The 27102-nt window shown below is 42.0% G+C and overlaps 1 protein-coding gene across 1 annotated transcript in view; it reads left to right on the forward strand.

Moving 5' to 3' along the window:
* Window positions 1-285: 285 nt before the first annotated feature.
* Window positions 286-27102, forward strand: part of LOC120055648 (ephrin type-A receptor 3-like) — a 198252-nt gene continuing 171435 nt past the window's right edge. The window contains exons 1-2 of the mRNA XM_039003538.1: window positions 286-345; window positions 19447-19647. Coding sequence (XP_038859466.1) covers window positions 298-345; window positions 19447-19647 — 249 coding nt within the window. The 5' untranslated portion in view covers window positions 286-297. The remainder of the gene's footprint in view (window positions 346-19446; window positions 19648-27102) is intronic.

Raw genomic sequence — 27102 nt, forward strand, 5'->3', positions numbered from 1 at the left:
TTTATTGCCTTACCTCCCTTGTCTTACCTCATTTGCACTCACAGATTTTCATTTTTTTCTACTGTATTATTGACTGTATGTTTGTTTATTCCATGTGTAACTCTATGTTGTTGTATGTGTCGAACTGCTGTCCTTTAACTTGGCCAGGTCACAGTACAAAAGAGAAGACATAGAAATCCTTTGACCAGACAGTACAGCTGTTCCAATAACCAATTTAACCTCCTGTAGTTCTATTTGTTGTGTTAACCTGTCTGTTCTCGCTGTTTCTGTCTGTCTGCAGTGACGTTGTTGGACTCCATGTCTGCTCTGGGAGACCTGGGCTGGGAGGCATACCCTGCAGAGGGGGTGAGTAACACTGTGACATCACTTCCTGTCTGAGGCAGCCATACGGGATCCCTTCAACCCCGATCCACACGCGCACACACACACACACACATACACACACACACACACACACACACACACATACACACACACACACACACACACACACACACACACACACACACACACACACACACACACACACACACACACACACACACACACACACACACACACACACACACATGCGCACTCACACAGACACACATCGGGAGAGAGAGACAGAGAGAGAGAGGGGGAGAGTGAGAAATAAAAAGAAAGAGAAAGAGATGTATGACCAAATATATGACCATATTAGAGACTCGTATATCCCTCAAATTACAGACCCACAAAGAATTTTAAATCAAATCCAATTTTGAAAAACTCCCATATCTATTGGGTGAAATACCAGTGTGCCATCACAGCAGCAAGATTTGTGACCTGTTGCCACAAGAAAAGGTCAAGCAGTGAAGAACAAACACCGTTGTAAATACAACCCATATTTATGTTTATTTATTTTCCCTTTTGTACTTTAACTATTTTCACATCGTTACAAAACTCTATATAACCATAATATGACATTTGAAATGTCTCTAGTCCTTTGGAACTTTTGTGAGTGTAATGTTTACTGTTAATTACTGATTGTTTATTATCCATTTCACTTGCTTTAGCAATGTAAACATGTGTTTCCCATGCCAATGAAGGCCTTTGAATTTTGAGAGAGAGAGAGAGAGAGAGAGAGAGAGAGAGATTTAATATATATATATAGATATAAATTCTATTTGGACACAGTTCTATTAGAACACACCAAAAACTACACATATCTAGGACTAAATATGAGCAACACAGGTAGCTTTCACATGGCTGTGAATGAGCTGAGAGACAAAGCAAGAAGAGCATTCTATGCCATTAAAAGGAACATCAAAATTGAAATTCCAATTAGAATCTGGCTCAAAATTTTTCAATCAGTTATAGAACCAATTGCTCTATATGGCAGTGAAGTATGGGGTCCACTCTCTAATAATGAATTTACTAAATGGGACAAACATCCAACTGAAATATTGCATGCAGAGTTTTGCAAGACTGTATTGCAAGTACAAAGAAAAACTCCAAATAACGCATGTAGGGCAGAATTGGGCCAATACCCCCTCCTCATTCGAATAGAAAAAAGAGCCATCAAATTTTACAACCATCTAAAAACAAGTGACCCTAAAACATTCCATCACACAGCTCTACAATGTCAAGAGATGAAACCAGAGAAGAGTCCCCTCAGCCAGCTGGTTCTGAGGCTCAGTTCACCAACCCAAACCAACCCCATAGAGCCTCGGGACAGCCCTCAGAAAATCTGGCCCAACCAAATCATCACAAAACAAAAAGAAAAATATATCACCTATTGGAAAGACACCACAAAAAATCAAAGTAAACTTCAATGCTATTTGGCTCTAAACAGACAGTACATGGTGGCAGACTATCTGACCACTGTGACTGATAGAAAACTGAGGAAAACATTGACTAGGTACAGACTCAGTGAGCACCGTCTGGCTATAGAGACCGGTCGTCACAGACAAACCTGGCTGCCCAGAGAGGACAGGCTGTGCTCACTCTGCTCCAGGGGAGAGGTAGAGACAGAGGTGCATTTCCTACTACACTGTGACAAATACTCAGACCTAAGAGCATATTTCTTTCCCAAAATTATAACTCAATACAAAGAATTTGAAACTATAAAAGATGAAGAAAAAATCAAATATTTATTGGGTGAAAAGCCAAAATGTGCAGTTTTGGCAGCCAAATATGTGTCCTCCTGCCACAACCTGAGGGACAGCCAGTGAAAAATGCAAAGTAATGTTGATAATATTTCCCATTTAGCTTAGTTTTGTTTTGTCTTTCATACCAGGTCATATGTCTTCTCAAGTCATATTGACACTGGTCTACTACTGTTGCTTTAATTTATTGTTGTTCTGATTAATATTGTTGTTGTAGTTGTTGTTAATGGTAATCCCATGTCCACTACTACTGTTATTATTGCTGTTGGTCCCACCATTTATTTATATATAAATATATATATATTTTGTATATATATACACATATATATTTGATTTTTATTTTTCGATATGTATACTTTGACAATGTAAGTAATAATGAACTTGCCATGTCAATAAAGTCAATTGAATTGAATTGAAATTGAATTGAGAGAGAGAGAGAGAGAGAGAGAGAGAGAGAGAGAGAGAGAGATGACTTCTAGCTATATCTGGAGTCTGGAGGAATTTACAAATTATTCGCTGGCTTCGTTTTTTTGCCAGCTGCGATTTGGGTAGGGGGTGCATATTCTTATGTAACACCGGCGTTGGGTTGTGTAACAGGCTGTGATTTGGGGACGGGGTGCATATTCTTATGTAACACCGGCGTTGGGTTGTGTAACAGGCTGTGATTTGGGGAGGGGGTGCATATTCTTATGTAACACCGGCGTTGGGTTGTGTAACAGGCTGTGATTTGGGGAGGGGGTGCATATTGTTATGTAACACCGGCGTTGGGTTGTGTAACAGGCTGTGATTTGGGGACGGGGTGCATATTGTTATGTAACACCGGCGTTGGGTTGTGTAACAGGCTGTGATTTGGGGACGGGGTGCATATTGTTATGTAACACCGGCGTTGGGTTGTGTAACAGGCTGTGATTTGGGGACGGGGTGCATATTGTTATGTAACACCGGCGTTGGGTTGTGTAACAGGCTGTGATTTGGGGACGGGGTGCATATTGTTATGTAACACCGGCGTTGGGTTGTGTAACAGGCTGTGATTTGGGGACGGGGTGCATATTGTTATGTAACACCGGCGTTGGGTTGTGTAACAGGCTGTGATTTGGGGAAGGGGTGCATATTGTTATGTAACACCGGCGTTGGGTTGTGTAACAGGCTGTGATTTGGGGAGGGGGTGCATATTGTTATGTAACACCGGCGTTGGGTTGTGTAACAGGCTGTGATTTGGGGACGGGGTGCATATTGTTATGTAACTCTTGCGTTGGGTTGTGTAACAGGCTGTGATTTGGGGAGGGGGTGCATATTGTTATGTAACACCGGCGTTGGGTTGTGTAACAGGCTGGGATTTGGGGAAGGGGTGCATATTGTTATGTAACACCGGTGTTGGGTTGTGTAACAGGCTGTGATTTGGGAAGGGGGTGCATATTCTTATGTAACACCGACGTTGGGTTGTGTAACAGGCTGTGATTTGGGGAGGGGGTGCATATTGTTATGTAACACTGGTGTTGGGTTGTGTAACAGGCTGTGATTTGGGGACGGGGTGCATATTGTTATGTAACACCGGCGTTGGGTTGTGTAACAGGCTGTGATTTGGGGACAGGGTGCATATTGTTATGTAACACCGGCGTTGGGTTGTGTAACAGGATGGGATTTGGGGAGGGGGTGCATATTGTTACGTAACACTGGTGTTGGGTTGTGTAACAGGATGGATTTGGGGAGGGGGTGCATATTGTTATGTAACACCGGCGTTGGGTTGTGTAACAGGATGGGATTTGGGGAGGGGGTGCATATTGTTATGTAACTCCGGCGTTGGGTTGTGTAACAGGCTGTGATTTGGGGAGGGGGTGCATATTGTTATGTAACACCGGCGTTGGGTTGTGTAACAGGCTGTGATTTGGGGAGGGGGTGCATATTGTTATGTAACACTGGTGTTGGGTTGTGTAACAGGCTGTGATTTGGGGACGGGGTGCATATTGTTATGTAACACCGGCGTTGGGTTGTGTAACAGGCTGTGATTTGGGGACAGGGTGCATATTGTTATGTAACACCGGCGTTGGGTTGTGTAACAGGATGGGATTTGGGGAGGGGGTGCATATTGTTACGTAACACTGGTGTTGGGTTGTGTAACAGGATGGGATTTGGGGAGGGGGTGCATATTGTTATGTAACACCGGCGTTGGGTTGTGTAACAGGATGGGATTTGGGGAGGGGGTGCATATTGTTATGTAACTCCGGCGTTGGGTTGTGTAACAGGCTGTGATTTGGGGAGGGGGTGCATATTGTTATGTAACACCGGCGTTGGGTTGTGTAACAGGATGGGATTTGGGGAGGGGGTGCATATTGTTATGTAACACTGGTGTTGGGTTGTGTAACAGGCTGTGATTTGGGGACGGGGTGCATATTGTTATGTAACACCGGCGTTGGGTTGTGTAACAGGATGGGATTTGGGGAGGGGGTGCATATTGTTATGTAACTCCGGCGTTGGGTTGTGTAACAGGCTGTGATTTGGGGACGGGGTGCATATTGTTATGTAACACCGGCGTTGGGTTGTGTAACAGGCTGTGATTTGGGCAGGGGGTGCATATATTTATGTAACACCGGCGTTGGGTTGTGTAACAGGCTGCTGTGAAGGCAACAACCCAGGGAGTATCAGAATGCCAGAGTCATGCCTCGTTAAAACACAAGAGAGGAATGGAGAGAAGGAGTGAATGAATGAATGAATGAATGAATGAATGAATGAATGAATGAATGAATGAATGAATGAATGAATGAATGAATGAATGAAAAGGCATTCGGCAAGAAATGACATAGGGATGTAACCGTAGAAACCAGCTGAAGAGAAAGAGAGAGCTGAAATCTTGAGTGTTTCCTTTCTTTAACTGACGGCACCTCCATTGAATAGATTTCAGTGTGATTTCTACAACCTGATAGTTTGCTGACAACACCAAAGCTGTGGGTTCTAGCATTAAAATACTACATGCTACATGTTAAACAACTTAAAATAAAATACATATTTCAAATAGTTGAGGGAAGCTTGATTGCAACCTCAATCAAACATTTGACAGTTTGACGTACTCTGTATATATTTGACCCAAGTGTGGATAACAGTTTGATAAAGACCACACTATCTAACACCCATCTTGATGATTCAAGGCTCCTGCTTTGTGCCACTGGCTGAGTGCTTAAGATAGGAGAAGAGTTACAGGTACTTACAGCAGATGACAAAGGACACACAGGCTGGTTGAGTCACTCCACAGCAACAGAAGATATCAACAGGCTGGCTGAGTTACTCCACAGAAACAGGAGATAACAACATGCTGGCTGAGTCACTCCACGGCAACAGAAGATATCAACAGGCTGGCTGAGTTACTCCACAGAAACAGGAGATATCAACAGGCTGGCTGAGTTACTCCACAGAAACAGGAGATATCAACAGGCTGGCTGAGTTACTCCACAGCAACAGGAGATAACAACATGCTGGCTGAGTCACTCCAGAGAAACAGGAGATAACAAAAGGCATGATGATATCCTCCTTACCTGTATTACCCTGCCTGAGGTAACCTGAGGAAATAGAGCAAGAGAGAGAGAGAAATGAGGGTGGAGAGAGAGTGAGGGATATATATACACACATATATATATATATATATATATATATATATATATATATATATATATACAGTTGAAGTCGGAGGTTTACATACATTTAGGTTGGAGTCATTAAAACTCATTTTTAAATCATCCACACATGTCTTGTTAACTTCTCTTGGGTAGGGGGCAGCATTTGGAATTTTGGATGAAAAGCATGCCCAAATTAAACTGCCAGCTACTCATCCCCAGAAGATAAGATATGCATATCATTAGCAGATTTGGATAGAAAACACTCTGCAGTTTCTAAAACTGTTTGAATCATGCCTGTGAGTATAACATAACTTATTTAGCAGGCGAAACCCCGAGGACAAACCATTCAGATTCCTTTTTTTTGAGGTCTCTCTCTTCAATTTTCATTGGGAAACCAGATTTCTAAGGGACCTTGCAGTTCCTACCGCTTCCACTGGATGTCAACAGTCTTTAGAAATTGGTTGAGGTTATTCCTTTGTGTAATGAAGAAGTACGGCCATCTTGAAGGAGGGTCACTCGAAGTGTCCTGTTTGTTAGAAGCGCATGACCAGAAAGCTAGTGTCGTGTCTTTGGCTGTGCCGGATTAAGTGTGATGACATGCTATTATAATAAAATCCTTTCTCCGTAAAACCTATTACCTGATTGAGCTAATCATGTAAATGTAATTAACTAGAAAGTCGGGGCACCACGAAATAATATTTATAGAGCTGTTTATAGAGCTTCCGAATAAACTCTTAAACACCTGTAATATTTTACATCAATAGCAGTCAATATTAATCGTCACCTTATTTCAGTCTCATCTGAAAGTTGTAAATTCTTGGTTATCTTCACGAACCCTGGCTAACAAGTTGAATCAGCAATACAAAATTGGGTTTAATTATTTATTTACTAAATACCTAACTAATCACACAGAATTACACATACACATAATTAATCATAACTTGATTACAAATTACGTCATAAAGGAAAACGTCCCTAGCGGGCGGAACAGATATGACAGCTTGTTACACAAAAGAAAAGGGGCTGGGTTTGAGTGAAAGAGCGGGAAGACTGAGGAACAAAGGGCGAAGCTGTGCTATCGTAAATACAATATCTTATGCATTCTAAATTACCGCCCATTTGGAAAAGGAAAATGCAATAAATATTTTCTCTGAGCTGCGCTTCGGTAGGTTGGTGGTAGATGGAAGGCCGTGTTGCCCAACCGAGTCCTTTGTCCTTTGAAGAATGTCTCTGGTGGTCAATTGGGTACGTTGTAGTAACGTTGTTGTGTGGTAGATGGGATACTCTATCTGTCCTATCCTAATTTACGTTTGCAGCTGCTGTTGCTAACTCAACGTCTAAGAGGTATCACTTCTATAGTGAATAAGAGTTCAAAGTTCATACCATTCGCAACCAAAGCTCACGCTGATGTTGGCTTCGTTCTGTAGTTATTATCTGAACCATTCTGACATCGGACCGTCGTCCTCACATCCTCGGGAACAGATGGTTAAATTTTGGTCAATGGCTTATATAGTGGAGGGAGAAAAGGGGTGTGTTTCATAATTTACAACCTAGGTCTCTTCACGTGGGCGGGCCACTGAGTTGGGCCTAATTGACTCATGAAAACCCAATTCTCACATTTTAGAAGCTAAAATCACATTTCATCCCATCACGACTAATTTCATATTCAAACACTTGAATTGAACAACAATTCCATGTGAATCGGATAACTCTGATGTGTAGACTTTCCACAGTAGAGTTTATGTCATTCTATCATTGATGAGAATGTGCCAGATGACAACCGAACTGACATAATATACCTTAAGTACCACCGCATATGTTCAATTGGTCGGATTACCAGAATATAGCTCATTTCCCCCAACTTCTGATGTTCCCAGAATCTCTATGTTAACCAAGGGGTTTTCTAATGTCACATCAGTAGAGTAGGGAGAGGAAAAAGGGGGGGAAGAGGTATTTATGACTGTCATAAACCTACCCCCAGGCCAACGTCATGACACTAGCTACATTTGGTTTTAATCCTGTATTGAACACAGATCATCCCGTCTTCAATTTTATTGATTATTTACTTTAAAAAATACCTAAAGTTGTATTACAAAAGTAGTTAGACATTTTTGGGCAAAGTTTACAGGTAACCTTTGAGATATTTTGTAGTCACGTTTCACAATTTGGAACCGGTGTTTTTCTGGATCAAACGCGCCAAATAAATGGACATTTTGGATATATATCGACGGAATTAATCGAACAAAAGGACCATTTGTGATGTTAATGGGACATATTGGAGTGCCAACAACAGAAGCTCGTCAAAGGGAAGGCATGAATTATATTTTTGTGTCGCGCCTGCAGGGTTGAAATATGCTTCTCTCTCTTTGTTTACAATGGTGCTATCCTCAGATAATAGCATCGTTTGCTTTCGCCGAAAAACCTATTTGAATTCTGACATGTTGGCTGGATTCACAACCAGTGTAGCTTTAATTTGGTATCTTTCATGTGTGATTTAATGAAAGTTTGATTTTTATAGTAAATTTTATAGTCCCACATACCCTAGTGAGGTTAACAAACTATAGTATTGGCAAGTCGGTTAGGACATCTACTTTGTGCATGACACAAGTAATTTTTCTAACAATTGTTTACAGACAGATTATTTCACTTATAATTCACTGTGTCACAATTCCAGTGGGTCAGAAGTTTACATACACTAAGTTGACTGTGCCTTTAAACAGCTTGGAAAATTCCAGAAAATGATGTCATGGCTTTAGAAGCTTCTGATAGGCTAATTGACATAATTTCAGTCAATTGGAGGTGTACCTGTGGATGTATTTCAAGGCCTACCTTCAAACTAAGTGCCTCTTTGCTTGACATCATGGGAAAATCAAAAGAAATCAGCCAAGACCTCCACATTTGTGGACCTCCACAAGTCTGGTTCATCCTTGGGAGCAATTTCCAAACACCTGAAGGTACCACGGTCATCTGTTTTCAAACAACAGTACGCAAGTATAAACACCATGGGACCACGCAGCCGTCATACCGCTCAGGAAGGAGACGCCTTCTGTCTCTTAGAGATGAACGCACTTTGGTGCGAAAAGTGCAAATCAATCCCAGAACAACAGCAAAGGACCTTGTGAACCTGCTGGAGGAAACAGGTACAAAAGTATCTATATCCACAGTAAAACGAGTCCTATATCGACATAACATGAAAGGCCGCTCAGCAAGGAAGAAGCCACTGCTCCAAAACTGCCATAAAAAAGCCAGACTATGGTTTGCAACTGCACATGGGGACAAATATCGTACTTTTTGGAGAAATGTCCTCTGGTCTGATGAAACAAAAATAGAACTGTTTGGCCATAATGACCATCGTTATGTTTGGAGGAAAAAGGGGGAGGCTTGCAAGCCAAAGAACCTCATCCCAACCTTGAAGCACGGGGGTGACAGCATCATGTTGTGAGGGTGCTTTGCTGCAGGAGGGACTTGTGCACTTCACAAAATAGATGGCATCATGAGGTAGGAAAATGATGTGGATATATTGAAGCAACATCTCAAGACATCAGTCAGGAAGTTAAAGCTTGGTCGCAAATGGGTCTTCCAAATGGACAATGACCCCAGGCATACTTCCAAAGTTGTGGCAAAATGGCTTAAGGACAACAAAGTCAAGGTATTGGAGTGGCCATCACAACGCCCTAACCTCAATCCTATAGAACATTTGTGGGCAGAACTGAAAAAGCGTGTGCGAGCAAGGAGGCCTACAAACCTGACTCAGTTACACCAGCACTGTCAGGAGGAATGGGACAAAATTTGCCCAATTTATTGTGGAAAGCTTGTGGAAGGCTACCCAAAACGTTTGACCCAAGTTAAACAATTTAAAGGCAATGCTACCAAATACTAATTGAGTGTATTTAAACTTCTGACCCACTGGGAATGTGATGAAAGAAATAAAAGCTGAACTAAATCATTCTATCTACTATTATTCTGACATTTCACATTCTTAAAATAAAGTGGTGATCCTAACTGACCTAATACAGGGAATCTTTACTAGGATTAAATGTCAGGAATTGTGAAAACTGAGTTTAAACGTATTTGGCAAAGGTGTATGTTAACTTCAGGCTTCAACCGTATGTTTATATATATATATATATATATATGTATATACTGGCTCAACGCTCCAACCACTAATTGGGTTGAGGTCGGGTGATTGTGGAGGTCAGGTCATCTGATGCAGCACTCCATCACTCTTCTTCTTTGTCAAATAGCCTTTACACAGCCTGGAGGTGTGTTGGGTCGTTGTCCTGTTGAAAAACGAATTATAGTCCCACTAAGCGCAAACCAGATGTGATGGCATATCACTGAAGAATGCTGTGGTAACCATGCTGGTTAAGTGTTCAAGTGTGCCTTGAATTCTAAATAAATCACAGACAGTGTCACCAGCAAAGCACCATCACACCTCCTCCTCCATGCTTCACGGTGGGAACCACACATGCGAAGATCATCCGTTCACCTACTCTGCGTCCAAAGGACAGATTTCCACCGGTCTAATGGCCATTGCTCGTTTCTTGGTTCAAGCAAGTCTCTTCTTATTATTGATGTCCTTTAGTACTGGTTTCTTTGCAGCAATTTGACCATGAAGGCCTGACTCAGACAGTCTTCTCTGAACAGTTGATGTTGAGATGTGTCTGTTACTTGAACTCTGCAGTCTAAGGTGAGGTTAACTCTAATTCACTTATCATCTGCAGCAGAGGTAACTCTGGGTCTTCCTTTCCTGTGGCGGTCCTCATGACATCCAATGTCATCATAGCACTTGATGGTTTTTGCGACTGCACTTGAAGACTTTCTCTTTGCTTATTTGTGCTGTTCTTGCCATAATATGGACTTGGTATTTTACCAAATAGGGCTATCTTCTGTATACCACCCCTACTTTGTCTCAACACAACTGATTGACTCAAACAAATTAAGAAGGAAAGAAATTCCACAAATTAACTTTTAAGAAGGCACACCTGTTCATTGAAATGCATTCCAGGTAACTACCTCATGAATCTGGTTGAGAGAATGCCAAGAGTGTGCAAAGCTGTCATCAAGGAAAAGGGTGGCTACTTTGAAGAATCTCAAATATAAAATATATTTAGATTTGTTAAACACTTTTTTGGTTACTACATCATTCAATATGTGTTATTTCATAGTTTTGATGTCTTCACTATTATTCTACAATGTAGAAAATAGTAAAAATAAAGAAAAACCCTTGAATCAAAGCTTTTGACTGGTACTGTATATATACATATATAGATATTTGCACGTAGTTACAACACTGTATATAGACATACTATTACATTTTAAATGTCTTTATTATTTTGGAACTTGTGTGAGTGTAATATTTACTCTTCACTTTTCAAAGTTTATTTCACTTTTGAAATAATAGTCCAGCTCCCACTGTGCGTAACGCCCGCTCGATATCCGCGTCCAGCTCCCATACCACCGGTGCCACCATGCAAGAGGCCGGCGTGCACAGGGAAGGGCATATCCACAGGAACAAGGGGAATCCCTAAACTATGGGCAAATGAACGGTCAATAGAATTCCCAGCTGCGCCTGAATCTACTAGCGCCTTATGCTGGGAATGCGGGGTAAACTCAGGAAATGAAATAAACACATACATATGAGCAACAGGGGGCTCTGGGTGAGCCTGGTGCCGACTCACCTGGGGTGACACGATAGTGCCCTGCCTGCTGCCTCGACTCCCTGAGGAACCCCCCCAGCACCGACCAGCATTGTGCCCTTTGCGGCCACAGATGGTACAGGGAATGGCCCCTCCTCCGGTCGCCCTAAGTGCAGCACCTCCCAGCTCCATGGGCGTCGGAGCGGACGTGCTGGGGGATAGAAAGAACAGGCCCCAATCCGGACGTCCGCGGGCAGTCAGCAGGTTGTTCAGACGGATGGACAGGTCCACCAGCCGGTCCAATGTGAGGGTGGTGTCTCGGCAGGCCAACTCCCGACGGACGCCCTCGCGCAGACTGCACCGGTAGTGATCGATCAGGGCCCTGTCGTTCCATCCCGCGCTGGCAAACAGGGTCAGGAAATCCAAAGCGAAATCCTGTGCGCTCCTTGTCCCCTGCCTCAGGTGGAACAGACGTTCACCCGCCGCTCGACCCTCAGGCGGGTGGTAGAACACTGCCCGAAAGTGGCGGGTAAACTCTGCGTAATGGTCCATCCATCCAGGGCTTTGCCTGAGAGGCAGGAGATGAGGGCGGACACGCTCTCACGCCCCGAAGGAGCCGGGTGGACGGTCGACAGGTAGAGCTCCAGCTGGAGTAGAAATTCCTGGCATCCGGCAGCCGTCCCATTATACTCCCTTGGGAGCGCGAGTCGAATCGCGCTGGGACCGGGTGAAAGAGGTGTGGACTGTGGGACATGCTGTAGTGGGGCTGGTGGAGGAGCCGGGAAACCTTCTTCTCTCTCCAAACGATCCATCGTCTGCAGCACGTGATCCATGGCGGTGCCCAGACGTTGCAACATGGTCGCGTGCTGCTGAACTCGCTCCTCCACTGTCACAGGGAGGGCGTCTGCTCCTGCTGACTCCATTCTTAGGTGAGTGATTCTGTAGATAGTCTTGTAGCTGGTGTAGAGAGTCAGGCGCAGGACAGCAGAATTGAGTAATCAACGTATTTTACTCAAAATACAAAAAATACACAGCAACATAATGAGCCCACAAAACGGACCGATGTACAAAGAACAATCACTCACAAACAAAACATGGGGAACAGAGGGTTAAATAATAAACAAGTAATTGGTTGAGTGAAGCCAGGTGTGAAAGACAAAGAAAGAACAAATGGAAAATGAAAATGCATCGGCGGTAGTGTAACGGCTTTCTTCCTGGGATGAAGGAGAGGACCAAAACGCAGCGCGGCTAGTGTTCAACATGATTTAATAAAGAATAATAACGTGAACACTACAAGCTACAAAACAATAAATGTGAAAACCGAAAACAGTCCTATCTGGTGCAGAACACAAAGACAGAAAACAATCACCCACAAACCAACAGTGCAAACAGGATACCTTAATATGGTTCCCAATCAGAGACAATGACAAACACCTGCCTCTGATTGAGAACCATATTAGGCCAAACAACAAACCCAACATAGAAACACAAAACATAGAATGCCCACCCAGCTCACGTCTTGACCAACTAAACAAAGACTAAACAAAGGAAATAAGGTCAGGAACGTGACAGGTAGCTAGAAAGCCGGTGACGTCGACCACCGAACGCCGCCCGAACAAGGAGAGGGATCGACTTCGGCGGAAGTCGTGACACAAACCAAAACAAAGGCAGAGTCTTCTCATGCTTTGTTGACTTCAAAAATGCTTCTGACTTAATTTGGCATGAGGGCCTGCTATACAAATTGATAGAAAGTTGTGTTTTGGGAAAAACATACAACATTATAAAATTCATGTACACAACAAGTGTACAGTTAAAGTTAAAATAGGCAAAAAACACACACATTTCTTTCCACAGGGCTGTGGGGTGAGACAGGGATGTACCTTAAGCCCACCCTCTTCAACATATATATCAACGAATTACAGAGGGCACTCGAACAGTCTGCAGAAACTGGCCTCAGCCTACTAGAATCTGAAGTCAAATGTCTACTGTTTGCTGGTGCTTCTGTCCCCAACCAAGGAGGGCCTACAGCAGCACCTAGAAGTTCTGCACAGATTCTGTCAGACCTGGGCCCTGACAGTAAATCTCAGTAAGACCAAAATAATGGTGTTCTATAAAAGGTCCAGATGCCAAGACCACAAATACACATTCCATCTAGACACTGTTGCCCTAGATTTGATTGTATTTGATTTTAGAGCACACAAAAAACTATACATACCTCGGCCTAAACATCAGCACCACAGGTAACTTCCACAAAGCTGTGAACGATCTGAGAGACAAGAAGGGCCTTTTATGCCATCAACAGGAACATAACATGACATACCAATTAGGATCTGGCAAAAAATTATTGAATCAGTTATCGAACCCATTGCCCTTTATGGTTGTGAGGTCTGGGGTCTGCTCACCAACCAAGAATTCACAAAATGAGACACACACCAAATTGAGACATTGCATGCAGAATTCTGCAAAAATATCCTCTGTGTGCAACGTAAACCACCAAATAATGCATGCAGAGCAGAATAAGGCCAATACCTGCTAATTATTAAAATCCAGAAAATAGCTGTTCAATTCTACCACCGCCTAAAAGGAAGCGATTCCTGAACCTTCCATAACAAAGCCATCACCTACAGAGAGATGAACCTGGAGAAGAGTCCCCTAAGCAAGCTGGTCCTGGGACTCTGTTCACAAAGACAAACAGACCCCACAGAGCCCCAGGACAGCAACACAAATAGACCAAACCAAATAATAAGAAAACAAAAAGATTATTACGTGACACATTGGAAACAATTAACAAAAATTAGAGCAAACTAGAATGCTATTTGGCCCTAAACAGAGAGTACACAATGGAAGAATAGCTGACCACTGTGACTGACCCAAAATTAAGTAAAGCTTTGACTATGTACAGACTCAGTGAACATTGCTATTGTGAAAGGCCGCGAAAGGCAGACCTGGCTCTTAAGTGAAGACAGGCTATGTGCACACTGCCAACAAAATGAGGTGGAAACTGAGCTGACTTCCTAACCTCCTGCCAAATGTATGACCATATTAGAGACACATATTTCCCTCAGATTACACAGACCCACAAAGAATTCCAAAACAAATCCAATTTTGATAAACTCCTATATCTATTGGGTGAAATATCACAGTGTGCCATCACAGCAGCAGGATTTTTGACCTGTTGCCACAAGAAAAGGGCAACCAGTGAAGAAGAAACACCATTGTAAAAACAACCCACGTTTATGTTTATTTATTTTCCCTTTTGTACTTTAACTATTTGCACTTCGCTACAACACTGTATATATACATAATAAAATGGCAATCAGTGAAGAACAAACACCATTGTAAAGACAAACCATATTTATTTATTTTCCATTTTGTACTTTATCCATTTGCACATCGCTACAGCACTGTATATAGACATAATATGACATTTGAAATGTCTTTATTCTTTTGGAACTTGTGTGAGTGTAATATTTACTGTTCATTTCACTTTTGTTTATCCATTTCACTTGCTTTGGCAATGTAAACATATGTTTCCCATGCCAATAAATCCCCTTTAATTGAATTGAGATAGAGAGAGAGATAGAGAAAGAGAGAGAGGGGGATGGAGGGAGGGAAGATGGGAGAGAAAGAGATACACATTTAGAGTTGAATGATGCAAGATAAACATCAAGTTTAATTAAGCAGCCGTTATAACCAAACGATTTCCATGCATACATCTTTTCACAGCTTTTCTTTCTTTCAAGAAACAAACGTTTAGGCTGTCACAGAATCCTACTGGTGGCAGCGACTCTATGAAACTGAGACACACATTATAGACTTCACTCCCCCTCTCTCACTCTCCAGGATAACAGAGGGAAGATAGTGGGAAATTAGTTCATGCTCATTACAGGAGAGAAGGTGGGGGATAAGGGAGACATTTAACATTTGTCATTTAGCAGACCATCTTATCCAGAGCATCAACAGATTTTTCACCTAGTCTGCTCGGCTACCTGCCCTCGGAGAGAGCGCGCGAGAGAGAGAAGTATAGCTGAGGCACTGAGCAGAGAGACTTCCTTGATTGTGTATGGAGCTGTTTCAATTTGAAGGAATCTGTTCATTGTCAGACTGTTTGGTCTAGTGGCCACGTGGATTTCTTTACAGTCCCTCTACCTAAGGAATTGTTCACTTTACTGCTTAGATTCATTTGCTTTAATCTAAATCACCATATCCTTTCCACAGCTTTTTTTTATGTTGAACTGTAGCATAGTCCTGAAAGACCTTTAAGGAGAGCTGTGAGGGACCTGTTAATCTCTTGTGGACAGACTACGTAAACATAAATGGTGTCGAGCATCTGACCAAATTACGCAAGATTTTAGTTCTGGGTTAAATGAGAATAGGGACCTGTAAGATTCTATCAAACCGGTAGCATAAAATTATACTTATCAATGTTTTATGTCTGTTGTTTCCTCCCACACCAATAAATATGAGAAAATCAACCAAACACCTAACTCAAACACGATACTGTGTAAGGTTCTGCTTTTCTTTTCTTAGTCAACCTTGTGTTCTTTTTCTTTGTGTTCTTGAATGTAGCCCTGTTTCTTTGTTCTGGAACGTAGCCCTGTCTTTCATTTTTGTTCATTGATTTCACCTGTGTTTGTTTCTCACCTGGTCTCATCAGCTCCCTATTTAGTTCAGTTCTTTCTGTGAGATATTGTTTGTTTTTGACTGCCTACCTGTGTTTGACCATTGCCTGCGACCACGATTCCTGCCTTCTGCGGCTTAATAAACATCTTAATAAACAAGGCTTAATAAACATCTTAATAAACAAGGCTTAATAAACATCTTAATAAACAAGGCTTAATAAACATCTTAATAAACAAGGCTTAATAAACATCTTAATAAACAAGGCTTAATAAACATCTTAATAAACAAGGCTTAATAAACATCTTAATAAACAAGGCTTAATAAACATCTTAATAAACAAGGCTTAATAAACATCTTAATAAACAAGGCTTAATAAACATCTTAATAAACAAGGCTTAATAAACATCTTAATAAACAAGGCTTAATAAACATCTGCCGAGCTCTGCGCGTGAATCCTCACCTTTTTTCTCCCTGAGTATTCAGTACATAGTGTTTGCTTTCAATCTAAACAAAATAATTCTGAAATGATGAATATGGATGATGCTGTCCAATTTTCCCACCAGTGTTTGGTAGGAAAATACTATTTTTGTGAACCAGAGAGAACTGTTTAGACAGGTTGGAGGGTTTAGACACTCTCTCTCAATCATCACACACACACAATCAGTGAAACTATTGCTATAGCGATGGCAGTTTGGTCTGACTTCTAATTAGCATTCTGGACTAAACTTTAATCTCTGAGTGTTCCAATCCCTTGGCCAATCACAATGAAACTGACCCGATTGCTTTGAAGTGTGGCAATAGTGTTGGATCAGGGCTTGGGTTCAACCAATCATTGGCTTAACATAAATTCCCCTCGCAATAATCTGGTAGTTACAGATACTTACACACAATTGGTCATCAAACTCAAACAACGTCTGTCAGAGAGAAAAGAGTAGGGGAGGGGGCGATCCCAAGAAATTAATAAAGATATGGGCAGTGTGTAACTGTTTTCTATCCCTCGGCAGAAACGCCCCCGCTGTGTGACATAAATGGGTCGCTCAGACTCCGGCACACATCTGGCTTTGGGCGGGCCATATTAAGTCTGACCAGCGGGGGTTAAGTGGCGGTGGATTGAGTCCGAGAGACAGCTATCCAGCCGAGGCCATATCTGAACGGTGGAAATGTCTGTCTCTGTGACCTGCCTGCAGATTCCGGGGTCAGAGTTCAATTAAATAATCCCCCTCATATGAAACACAGGATCCAGAGACCTACATACTGCTCCTCCTGCTCCACACTCTCAACGTCAGCTCTGAGAGAAATAAACAAAACGTCATAAAGCACTCCTTATCCCTCAATAACTTTGAAGATGCTAAGGGGGACTCTGCTTCAGTCTGTTGTAGTACTCAAGGCTTTGTGTGAAATGCGTCCAGCTTTTGCCTGCTTGTCGGCCCATCAAGTTAAATGACCCTCAAAATCAGAGCATTGACTTCCTAGTCACAAACTCCCTCGTCTTTCTCTCTCCTGTCTTCACCTTCCCTCTTTCTATCTTCCTCTTCCCTGTCTCTTTCCTGTCTCTTTCCTGTCTCAAACTGCTTCGTCACCCCCCGCCCCAACACTCCAGTTTAATATGCATCCCATCCGAGTCAAATGACAGGGAAAGTTTCACAGTTTCCTTGACCAGAAAATGACGACTGTGTGAGATTTACATGCTGAAATGTGATATGTGTTCGTCAATCATTAGTCTATACAATGAGGTGGTCTGTGCATCTCCTCACCCCAAATTAGATTCATACTGAGATGGCTCGTTGTGTGTGTGTGTTTGTGTGAGTGAGTGAGTGTGTGCGCGTGCGTGCATACGTAAATGCGCTTGTGTGTATGTATGCGCACGTGTGTGTTTTAACCTGGCTGTCTGCTTCCCCTCTTTGGTCTCTGAAACTCTATGAAACCACGCTGGTTTATTTTCCTTTCCTTGAAGGAATAGAAATGTTTTCTCTCATGCGAGAAGTGTTCTGACTTACTGCTCTGAGCACGAGTGGAAACAGATGGCAACAGTTGATGGGAGACAAAGTAGCTCTGTGTCTCTCTCTGTCTCTCTCTCTGTCTGTCTCTCTCTCTCTCTCTCTCTCTCTCTGTCTCTCTCTGTGTCTCTCTCTCTCTCTCTCTCTCTCTCTCTCTCTCTCTCTCTCTCTCTCTCTCTCTCTCTCTCTGTGTGTCTCTCTCTCTCTCTCAAATCAAATCAAATTGTATTGGTTACATACACACGGTTAGCAGATGTTAATGTGAGTGTAATGAAATGCTGTGCTTCTAGTTCTGACCGTGCAGTCATATCTAACAAGTAATCTAACAATTCCACAACAACTACCTTATACACACAAGTGTAAAGGAATGAATAAGAATATGTACAAAAAAATATATGGATGAGCGATGGCCGTGCAGCATAGGCAAGATGCAGTAGATGGTATAGAGTACAGTATATACATATGAGATGAGTAATGTAGGGTATGTAAACATTATATAAAGTGGCATTGTTTAAAGTGACTAGAGATACATTGATTACATCCAATTTTTCCATTATTAATGGGCCTAGAGTTGAGTCAGTATGTTGGCAGCAGCCACTCAATGTTAGTGATGGCTGTTTAACAGTCTGATGGCCTTGAGATAGAAGCTGTTTTTCAGTCTCCCGGTCCCAGCTTTGATGCACCTGTACTGACCTCGCCTTCTGGATGATAGCGGGGTGAACAGGCAGTGGCTCGGGTGGTTGTTGTCCTTGATGATCTTTTTGGCCTTCCTGTGACATCGGGTGGTGTAGGTGTCCTGGAGGGCAGGTACTACCCTCTGGAGAGCCTTACGGTTGTGGGCGGACCAGTTGCCGTACCAGGCGGTGATACAGCCCGAAAGGATGCTCTCGATTGTGCATCTGTAAAAGTTTTTGAGTGTTTTCGGTGACAAGCCAAATTTCTTCAGCCTCCTGAGGTTGAAGAGACGCTGTTGCGCCTTCTTCACCACGCTGTCTGTGTGGGTAGACCATTTCAGTTTGTCTGTGATGTGTACGCCGAGGAACTTAAACTTTCCACCTTCTCCACTACTGTCCTGTCGATGTGGATAGGGGGGTGCTCCCTCTGCTGTTTCCTGAAGTCCACGATCATCTCCTTTGTTTTGTTGACGATGAGTGAGGTTATTTTCCTGACACCACATTCAGAGGGCCCTCTCCTCCTCCCTGTAGGCCGTCTCGTCGTTGTTGGTAATCAACCCTACCACTGTAGTATCGTCTCTCTCTCTCTCTCTCTCTCTCTCTCTCTCTCTCTCTCTCTCTCTGTCTCTCATACACACACACACACACACACACACACACACACACACACACACACACACACACACACACACACACCCTGACACGACCGCCCCCACCATCCTCTAACCCCCCCAACCCTCTAACCCCCTCTCTCCCTTCCTCCCCCTCTCTCTCTGCAGTGGGAGGAGATCAGTGTGATGGATGAGAGGAACACTCCCATGCGTACCTACCAGGTGTGTAACGTGATGGAGGCCAGTCAGAATAACTGGCTGAGGACGCGACACATCGCCCGCGACGGAGCCCAGCGGGTCTACATCGAGATCAAGTTCACCCTCCGAGACTGTAACAGCCTGCCTGGAGTACCTGGCACCTGCAAAGAGGTCCGTCTGCTCATTGTTTACATTACTCTGTCCTGCCATGTTGACAATGTTCTGCTTATTGTTTACATTACTCTGTCCTGCCATGTTGACAATGTTCTGCTTATTGTTTACATTACTCTGTCCTGCCATGTTGACAATGTTCTGCTTATTGTTTACATTACTCTGTACTGCCATGTCGGCAATGTTCTGCTTCTTGTTTACATTACTCTGTCCTGCCATGTTGACAATGTTCTGCTTATTGTTTACATTACTCTGTACTGCCATGTCGGCAATGTTCTGCTTATTGTTTACATTACTCTGTCCTGCCATGTTGACAATGTTCTGCTTATTGTTTACATTACTCTGTACTGCCATGTCGGCAATGTTCTGCTTCTTGTTTACATTACTCTGTCCTGCCATGTTGACAATGTTCTGCTTATTGTTTACATTACTCTGTCCTGCCATGTTGACAATGTTCTGCTTATTGTTTACATTACTCTGTCCTGCCATGTCCACAATGCTCTGTTAATTGTTTACATTACTCTGTCCTGCCATGTCGTCAATGTACTGCTTATTGTTGACATTACTCTGTCCTACCATGTCGACAATCTTCTGCTTATTGTTTACATTACTCTGTACTGCCATGTTGACAATGCTCTGCTTATTGTTTACATTACTCTGTCCTGCCATGTTGACAATGTTCTGCTTATTGTTTACATTACTTTGTCATGTCATGTCGGCAATGTTCTGCTTATTGTTTACATTACTCTGTCCTGCCATGTTGACAATGTTCTGCTTATTGTTTACATTACTCTGTCCTGTCATGTCGTCAATGTTCTGTTTATTGTTTACATTACTCTGTCCTGCCATGTCGTCAATGTCCTGCGTATTGTTTACATTACTCTGTCCTGCCATGTTGACAATGTTCTGCTTATTGTTTACATTACACTGTGCTGCCATGTTGACAATGTTCTGCTAATTGTTTACATTACTCTGTCCTGCCATGTTGACAAAGTTCTGCTTATTGTTTACATTACTCTGTCCTGCCATGTTGACAATGTTCTGCTTATTGTTTACATTACTCTGTCCTGTCATGTCGTCAATGTTCTGCTTATTGTTGACATTACTCTGTCCTACCATGTTGACAATGTTCTGCTTATTGTTTACATTACTCTGTCCTGCCATGTCGACAATGTTCTGCTCATTGTTTACATTTCTCTGTCCTGCCATGTCGGCAATGTACTGCTTATTGTTGACATTACTCTGTCCTACAATGTCGACAATCTTCTGCTTATTGTTTACATTACTCTGTACTGCCATGTTGACAATGCTCTGCTTATTGTTTACATTACTCTGTCCTGCCATGGTGACAATGTTCTGCTTATTGTTTACATTACTTTGTCATGTCATGTCGTCAATGTTCTGCTTATTGTTTACATTACTCTGTCCTGCCATGTTGACAATGTTCTGCTTATTGTTTACATGTCTCTGTCCTGCCATGTTGACAATGTTCTGCTTATTGTTTACATTACTCTGTCCTGCCATGTCGACAATGTTCTGCTCATTGTTTACATTTCTCTGTCCTGCCATGTCGGCAATGTTCTGCTAATTGTTTACATTACTCTGTCCTGCCATGTTGACAAAGTTCTGCTTATTGTTTACATTACTCTGTCCTGCCATGTTGACAATGTTCTGCTTATTGTTTACATTACTCTGTACTGCCATGTCGGCAATGTTCTGCTTCTTGTTTACATTACTCTGTCCTGCCATGTTGACAATGTTCTGCTTATTGTTTACATTACTCTGTCCTGCCATGTTGACAATGTTCTGCTTATTGTTTACATTACTCTGTCCTGCCATGTCCACAATGCTCTGTTAATTGTTTACATTACTCTGTCCTGCCATGTCGTCAATGTACTGCTTATTGTTGACATTACTCTGTCCTACCATGTCGACAATCTTCTGCTTATTGTTTACATTACTCTGTACTGCCATGTTGACAATGCTCTGCTTATTGTTTACATTACTCTGTCCTGCCATGTTGACAATGTTCTGCTTATTGTTTACATTACTTTGTCATGTCATGTCGGCAATGTTCTGCTTATTGTTTACATTACTCTGTCCTGCCATGTTGACAATGTTCTGCTTATTGTTTACATTACTCTGTCCTGTCATGTCGTCAATGTTCTGTTTATTGTTTACATTACTCTGTCCTGCCATGTCGTCAATGTCCTGCGTATTGTTTACATTACTCTGTCCTGCCATGTTGACAATGTTCTGCTTATTGTTTACATTACACTGTGCTGCCATGTTGACAATGTTCTGCTAATTGTTTACATTACTCTGTCCTGCCATGTTGACAAAGTTCTGCTTATTGTTTACATTACTCTGTCCTGCCATGTTGACAATGTTCTGCTTATTGTTTACATTACTCTGTCCTGTCATGTCGTCAATGTTCTGCTTATTGTTGACATTACTCTGTCCTACCATGTTGACAATGTTCTGCTTATTGTTTACATTACTCTGTCCTGCCATGTCGACAATGTTCTGCTCATTGTTTACATTTCTCTGTCCTGCCATGTCGGCAATGTACTGCTTATTGTTGACATTACTCTGTCCTACAATGTCGACAATCTTCTGCTTATTGTTTACATTACTCTGTACTGCCATGTTGACAATGCTCTGCTTATTGTTTACATTACTCTGTCCTGCCATGGTGACAATGTTCTGCTTATTGTTTACATTACTTTGTCATGTCATGTCGTCAATGTTCTGCTTATTGTTTACATTACTCTGTCCTGCCATGTTGACAATGTTCTGCTTATTGTTTACATGTCTCTGTCCTGCCATGTTGACAATGTTCTGCTTATTGTTTACATTACTCTGTCCTGCCATGTCGACAATGTTCTGCTCATTGTTTACATTTCTCTGTCCTGCCATGTCGGCAATGTTCTGCTAATTGTTTACATTACTCTGTCCTGCCATGTTGACAAAGTTCTGCTTATTGTTTACATTACTCTGTCCTGCCATGTCGACAATGTTCTGCTTATTGTTTACATTACTCTGTCCTGCCATGTCGTCAATGTTCTGCTTATTGTTGACATTACTCTGTCCTACCATGTTGACAATGTTCTGCTTATTGTTTACATTACTCTGTCCTGCCATGTCGACAATGTTCTGCTCATTGTTTACATTTCTCTGTCCTGCCATGTCGGCAATGTACTGCTTATTGTTGACATTACTCTGTCCTACCATGTCGACAATCTTCTGCTTATTGTTTACATTACTCTGTACTGCCATGTTGACAATGCTCTGCTTATTGTTTACATTACTCTGTCCTGCCATGTTGACAATGTTCTGCTTATTGTTTACATTACTTTGTCATGTCATGTCGTCAATGTTCTGCTTATTGTTTACATTACTCTGTCCTGCCATGTTGACAATGTTCTGCTTATTGTTTACATGTCTCTGTCCTGCCATGTTGACAATGTTCTGCTTATTGTTTACATTACTCTGTCCTGCCATGTCGACAATGTTCTGCTCATTGTTTACATTTCTCTGTCCTGCCATGTCGGCAATGTTCTGCTTCTTGTTTACATTACTCTGTCCTGCCATGTTGACCATGTTCTGCTTATTGTTACATTACTCTGTCCTGCCATGTCGGCAATGTTCTGCTTATTGTTGACATTATTCTGTCCTGCCATGTCGTCAATGTCCTGCGTATTATTTACATTACTCTGTCCTACCATGTTGACAATGTTCTGCTTATTGTTTACATTACTCTGTCCTGCCATGTCGACAATGTTCTGCTAATTTTTTTACATTTCTCTGTCCTGCCACGTTGACAATGTTCTGCTTATTGTTTACATTACTCTGTCCTGCCATGTCGACAATGTTCTGCTTATTGTTTACATTACTCTGTCCTGCCATGTCGTCAATGTTCTGCTTCTTGTTTACATTACTCTGTCCTGCCATGTCATCAATGTTCTGCTTATTGTTGACATTACTCTGTCCTACCATGTCGACAATGTTCTGCTTATTGTTTACATACATTACTCTGTCCTGCCATGTCGGCAATGTTCTGCTTATTGTTGACATTACTCTGTCCTGCCATGTTGACAATGTTCTGCTTATTGTTTACATTACTCTGTCCTGCCATATCCACAATGTTCTGCCTATTGTTTACATTACTCTGTCCTGCCATGTCGGCAATGTTCTGCTTATTGTTTACATTACTCTGTCCTGCCATGTCCACAATGTTCTGCTTATTGTTTACATTACTCTGTCCTCCCATGTCGGCAATGTTCTGCTTATTGTTGACATTACTCTGTCCTGCCATGTCATCAATGTCCTGCATATTGTTTACATTACTCTGTCCTGCCATGTTGACAATGTTCTGCTTATTGTTTACATTACTCTGTCCTGCCATGTTGACAATGTTCTGCTTATTGTTGACATTACTCTGTCCTACCATGTCGACAATGTTCTGCTCATTGTTTACATGTCTCTGTCCTGCCATGTCGGCAATGTTCTGCTTCTTGTTTACATTACTCTGTCCTGCCATGTCCACAGTGTTCTGCTTATTGTTTACATTACTCTGTCCTGCCATGTTGACAATGTGCTGCTTATTGTTTACATTACTCTGTCCTGCCATGTCGACAATGTTCTGCTCATTGTTTACATGTCTCTGTCCTGCCATGTCCACAATGTTCTGCTTATTGTTTACATTACTCCGTCCTGCCATGTTGACAATGTTCTGCTTATTGTTTACATTACTCTGTCCTGCCATGTTGACAATGTTCTGCTTATTGTTTACATTACTCTGTCCTGCCATGTCATCAATGTTCTGCTTATTGTTGACATTACTCTGTCCTACCATGTTGACAATGTTCTGCTTATTGTTTACATTACTCTGTCCTGCCATGTCGACAATGTTCTGCTCATTGTTTACATTTCTCTGTCCTGCCATGTTGACAATGTTCTGCTTATTGTTTACATTACTCTGTCCTGCCATGTCGACAATGTTCTGCTTATTGTTTACATTACTCTGTCCTGCCATGTCGTCAATGTTCTGCTTCTTGTTTACATTACTCTGTCCTGCCATGTCGTCAATGTTCTGCTTATTGTTGACATTACTCTGTCCTACCATGTCGACAATGTTCTGCTTATTGTTTACATTACTCTGTCCTGCCATGTCCACAATGTTCTGCTTATTGTTTACATTACTCTGTCCTGCCATGTTGGCAATGTTCTGCTTATTGTTTACATTACTCTGTCATGTCATGTCGGCAATGTTCTGCTTATTGTTTACATTACTCTGTCCTGCCATGTCGTCAATGTCCTGCGTATTGTTTACATTACTCTGTCCTGCCATGTTGACAATGTGCTGCTTATTGTTTACATTACTCTGTCCTGCCATGTCGACAATGTTCTGCTCATTGTTTACATGTCTCTGTCCTGCCATGTCCACAATGTTCTGCTTATTGTTTACATTACTCCGCCCTGCCATGTTGACAATGTTCTGCTTATTGTTTACATTACTCTGTCCTGCCATGTTGACAATGTTCTGCTTATTGTTTACATTACTCTGTCCTGCCATGTCGTCAATGTTCTGCTTATTGTTGACATTACTCTGTCCTACCATGTTGACAATGTTCTGCTTATTGTTTACATTACTCTGTCCTGCCATGTCGACAATGTTCTGCTTATTGTTTACATTTCTCTGTCCTGCCATGTTGACAATGTTCTGCTTATTGTTTACATTACTCTGTCCTGCCATGTCGACAATGTTCTGCTTATTGTTAACATTACTCTGTCCTGCCATGTCGTCAATGTTCTGCTTCTTGTTTACATTACTCTGTCCTGCCATGTCGTCAATGTTCTGCTTATTGTTGACATTACTCTGTCCTACCATGTCGACAATGTTCTGCTTATTGTTTACATTACTCTGTCCTGCCATGTCCACAATGTTCTGCTTATTGTTTACATTACTCTGTCCTGCCAAGTTGGCAATGTTCTGCTTATTGTTGACATTACTCTGTCCTGCCATGTTGACAATGTTCTGCTTATTGTTTACATTACTCTGCCCTGCCATGTTGACAATGTTATGCTTATTGTTTACATTACTCTGTCCTGCCATGTCCACAATGTTCTGCCTATTGTTTACATTACTCTGTCCTGCCATGTCGGCAATGTTCTGCTTATTGTTTACATTACTCCGTCCTGCCATGTCCACAATGTTCTGCTTATTGTTTACATTACTCTGTCCTCCCATGTCGGCAATGTTCTGCTTATTGTTGACATTACTCTGTCCTGCCATGTCATCAATGTCCTGCTTATTGTTTACATTACTCTGTCCTGCCATGTTGACAATGTTCTGCTTATTGTTTACATTACTCTGTCCTGCCATGTTGACAATGTTCTGCTTATTGTTGACATTACTCTGTCCTACCATGTCGACAATGTTCTGCTCATTGTTTACATGTCTCTGTCCTGCCATGTCGGCAATGTTCTGCTTCTTGTTTACATTACTCTGTCCTGCCATGTTGACAATGTTCTGCTTATTGTTGACATTACTCTGTCCTGCCATGTTGACAATGTTCTGCTTATTGTTTACATTACTCTGTCCTGCCATGTCGTCAATGTTCTGTTATTGTTTACATTACTCTGTCCTGCCATGTCCACAGTGTTCTGCTTATTGTTTACATTACTCTGTCCTGCCATGTTGACAATGTTCTGCTTATTGTTTACATTACTCTGTCATGTCATGTCGGCAATGTTCTGCTTATTGTTTACATTACTCTGTCCTGCCATGTCGTCAATGTCCTGCGTATTGTTTACATTACTCTGTCCTGCCATGTTGACAATGTGCTGCTTATAGTTTACATTACTCTGTCCTGCCATGTCGACAATGTTCTGCTCATTGTTTACATGTCTCTGTCCTGCCATGTCCACAATGTTCTGCTTATTGTTTACATTACTCTGTCCTGCCATGTTGACAATGTTCTGCTTATTGTTTACATTACTCTGTCCTGCCATGTTGACAATGTTCTGCTTATTGTTTACATTACTCTGTCCTGCCATGTCGACAATGTTCTGCTTATTGTTTACATTACTCTGTCCTGCCATGTTGACAATGTTCTGCTTATTGTTGACATTACTCTGTCCTGCCATGTCGTCAATGTTCTGCTTATTGTTTACATGTCTCTGTCCTGCCATGTTGACAATGTTCTGCTTATTGTTTACATTACTCTGTCCTGCCATGTTGGCAATGTTCTGCTTATTGTTTACATTACTATGTCCTGCCATGTTGGCAATGTTTTGCTTATTGTTTACATTACTCTGTCCTGCCATGTTGGCAATGTTCTGCTTATTGTTTACATTACTCTGTCCTGCCATGTTGACAATGTTCTGCTTATTGTTTACATTACTCTGTCCTGCCATGTTGGCAATGTTCTGCTTATTGTTTACATGTCT

Source organism: Salvelinus namaycush, chromosome 11 (genome assembly GCF_016432855.1).
Source record: "Salvelinus namaycush isolate Seneca chromosome 11, SaNama_1.0, whole genome shotgun sequence".
NCBI classification, from domain to species: domain Eukaryota; kingdom Metazoa; phylum Chordata; class Actinopteri; order Salmoniformes; family Salmonidae; genus Salvelinus; species Salvelinus namaycush.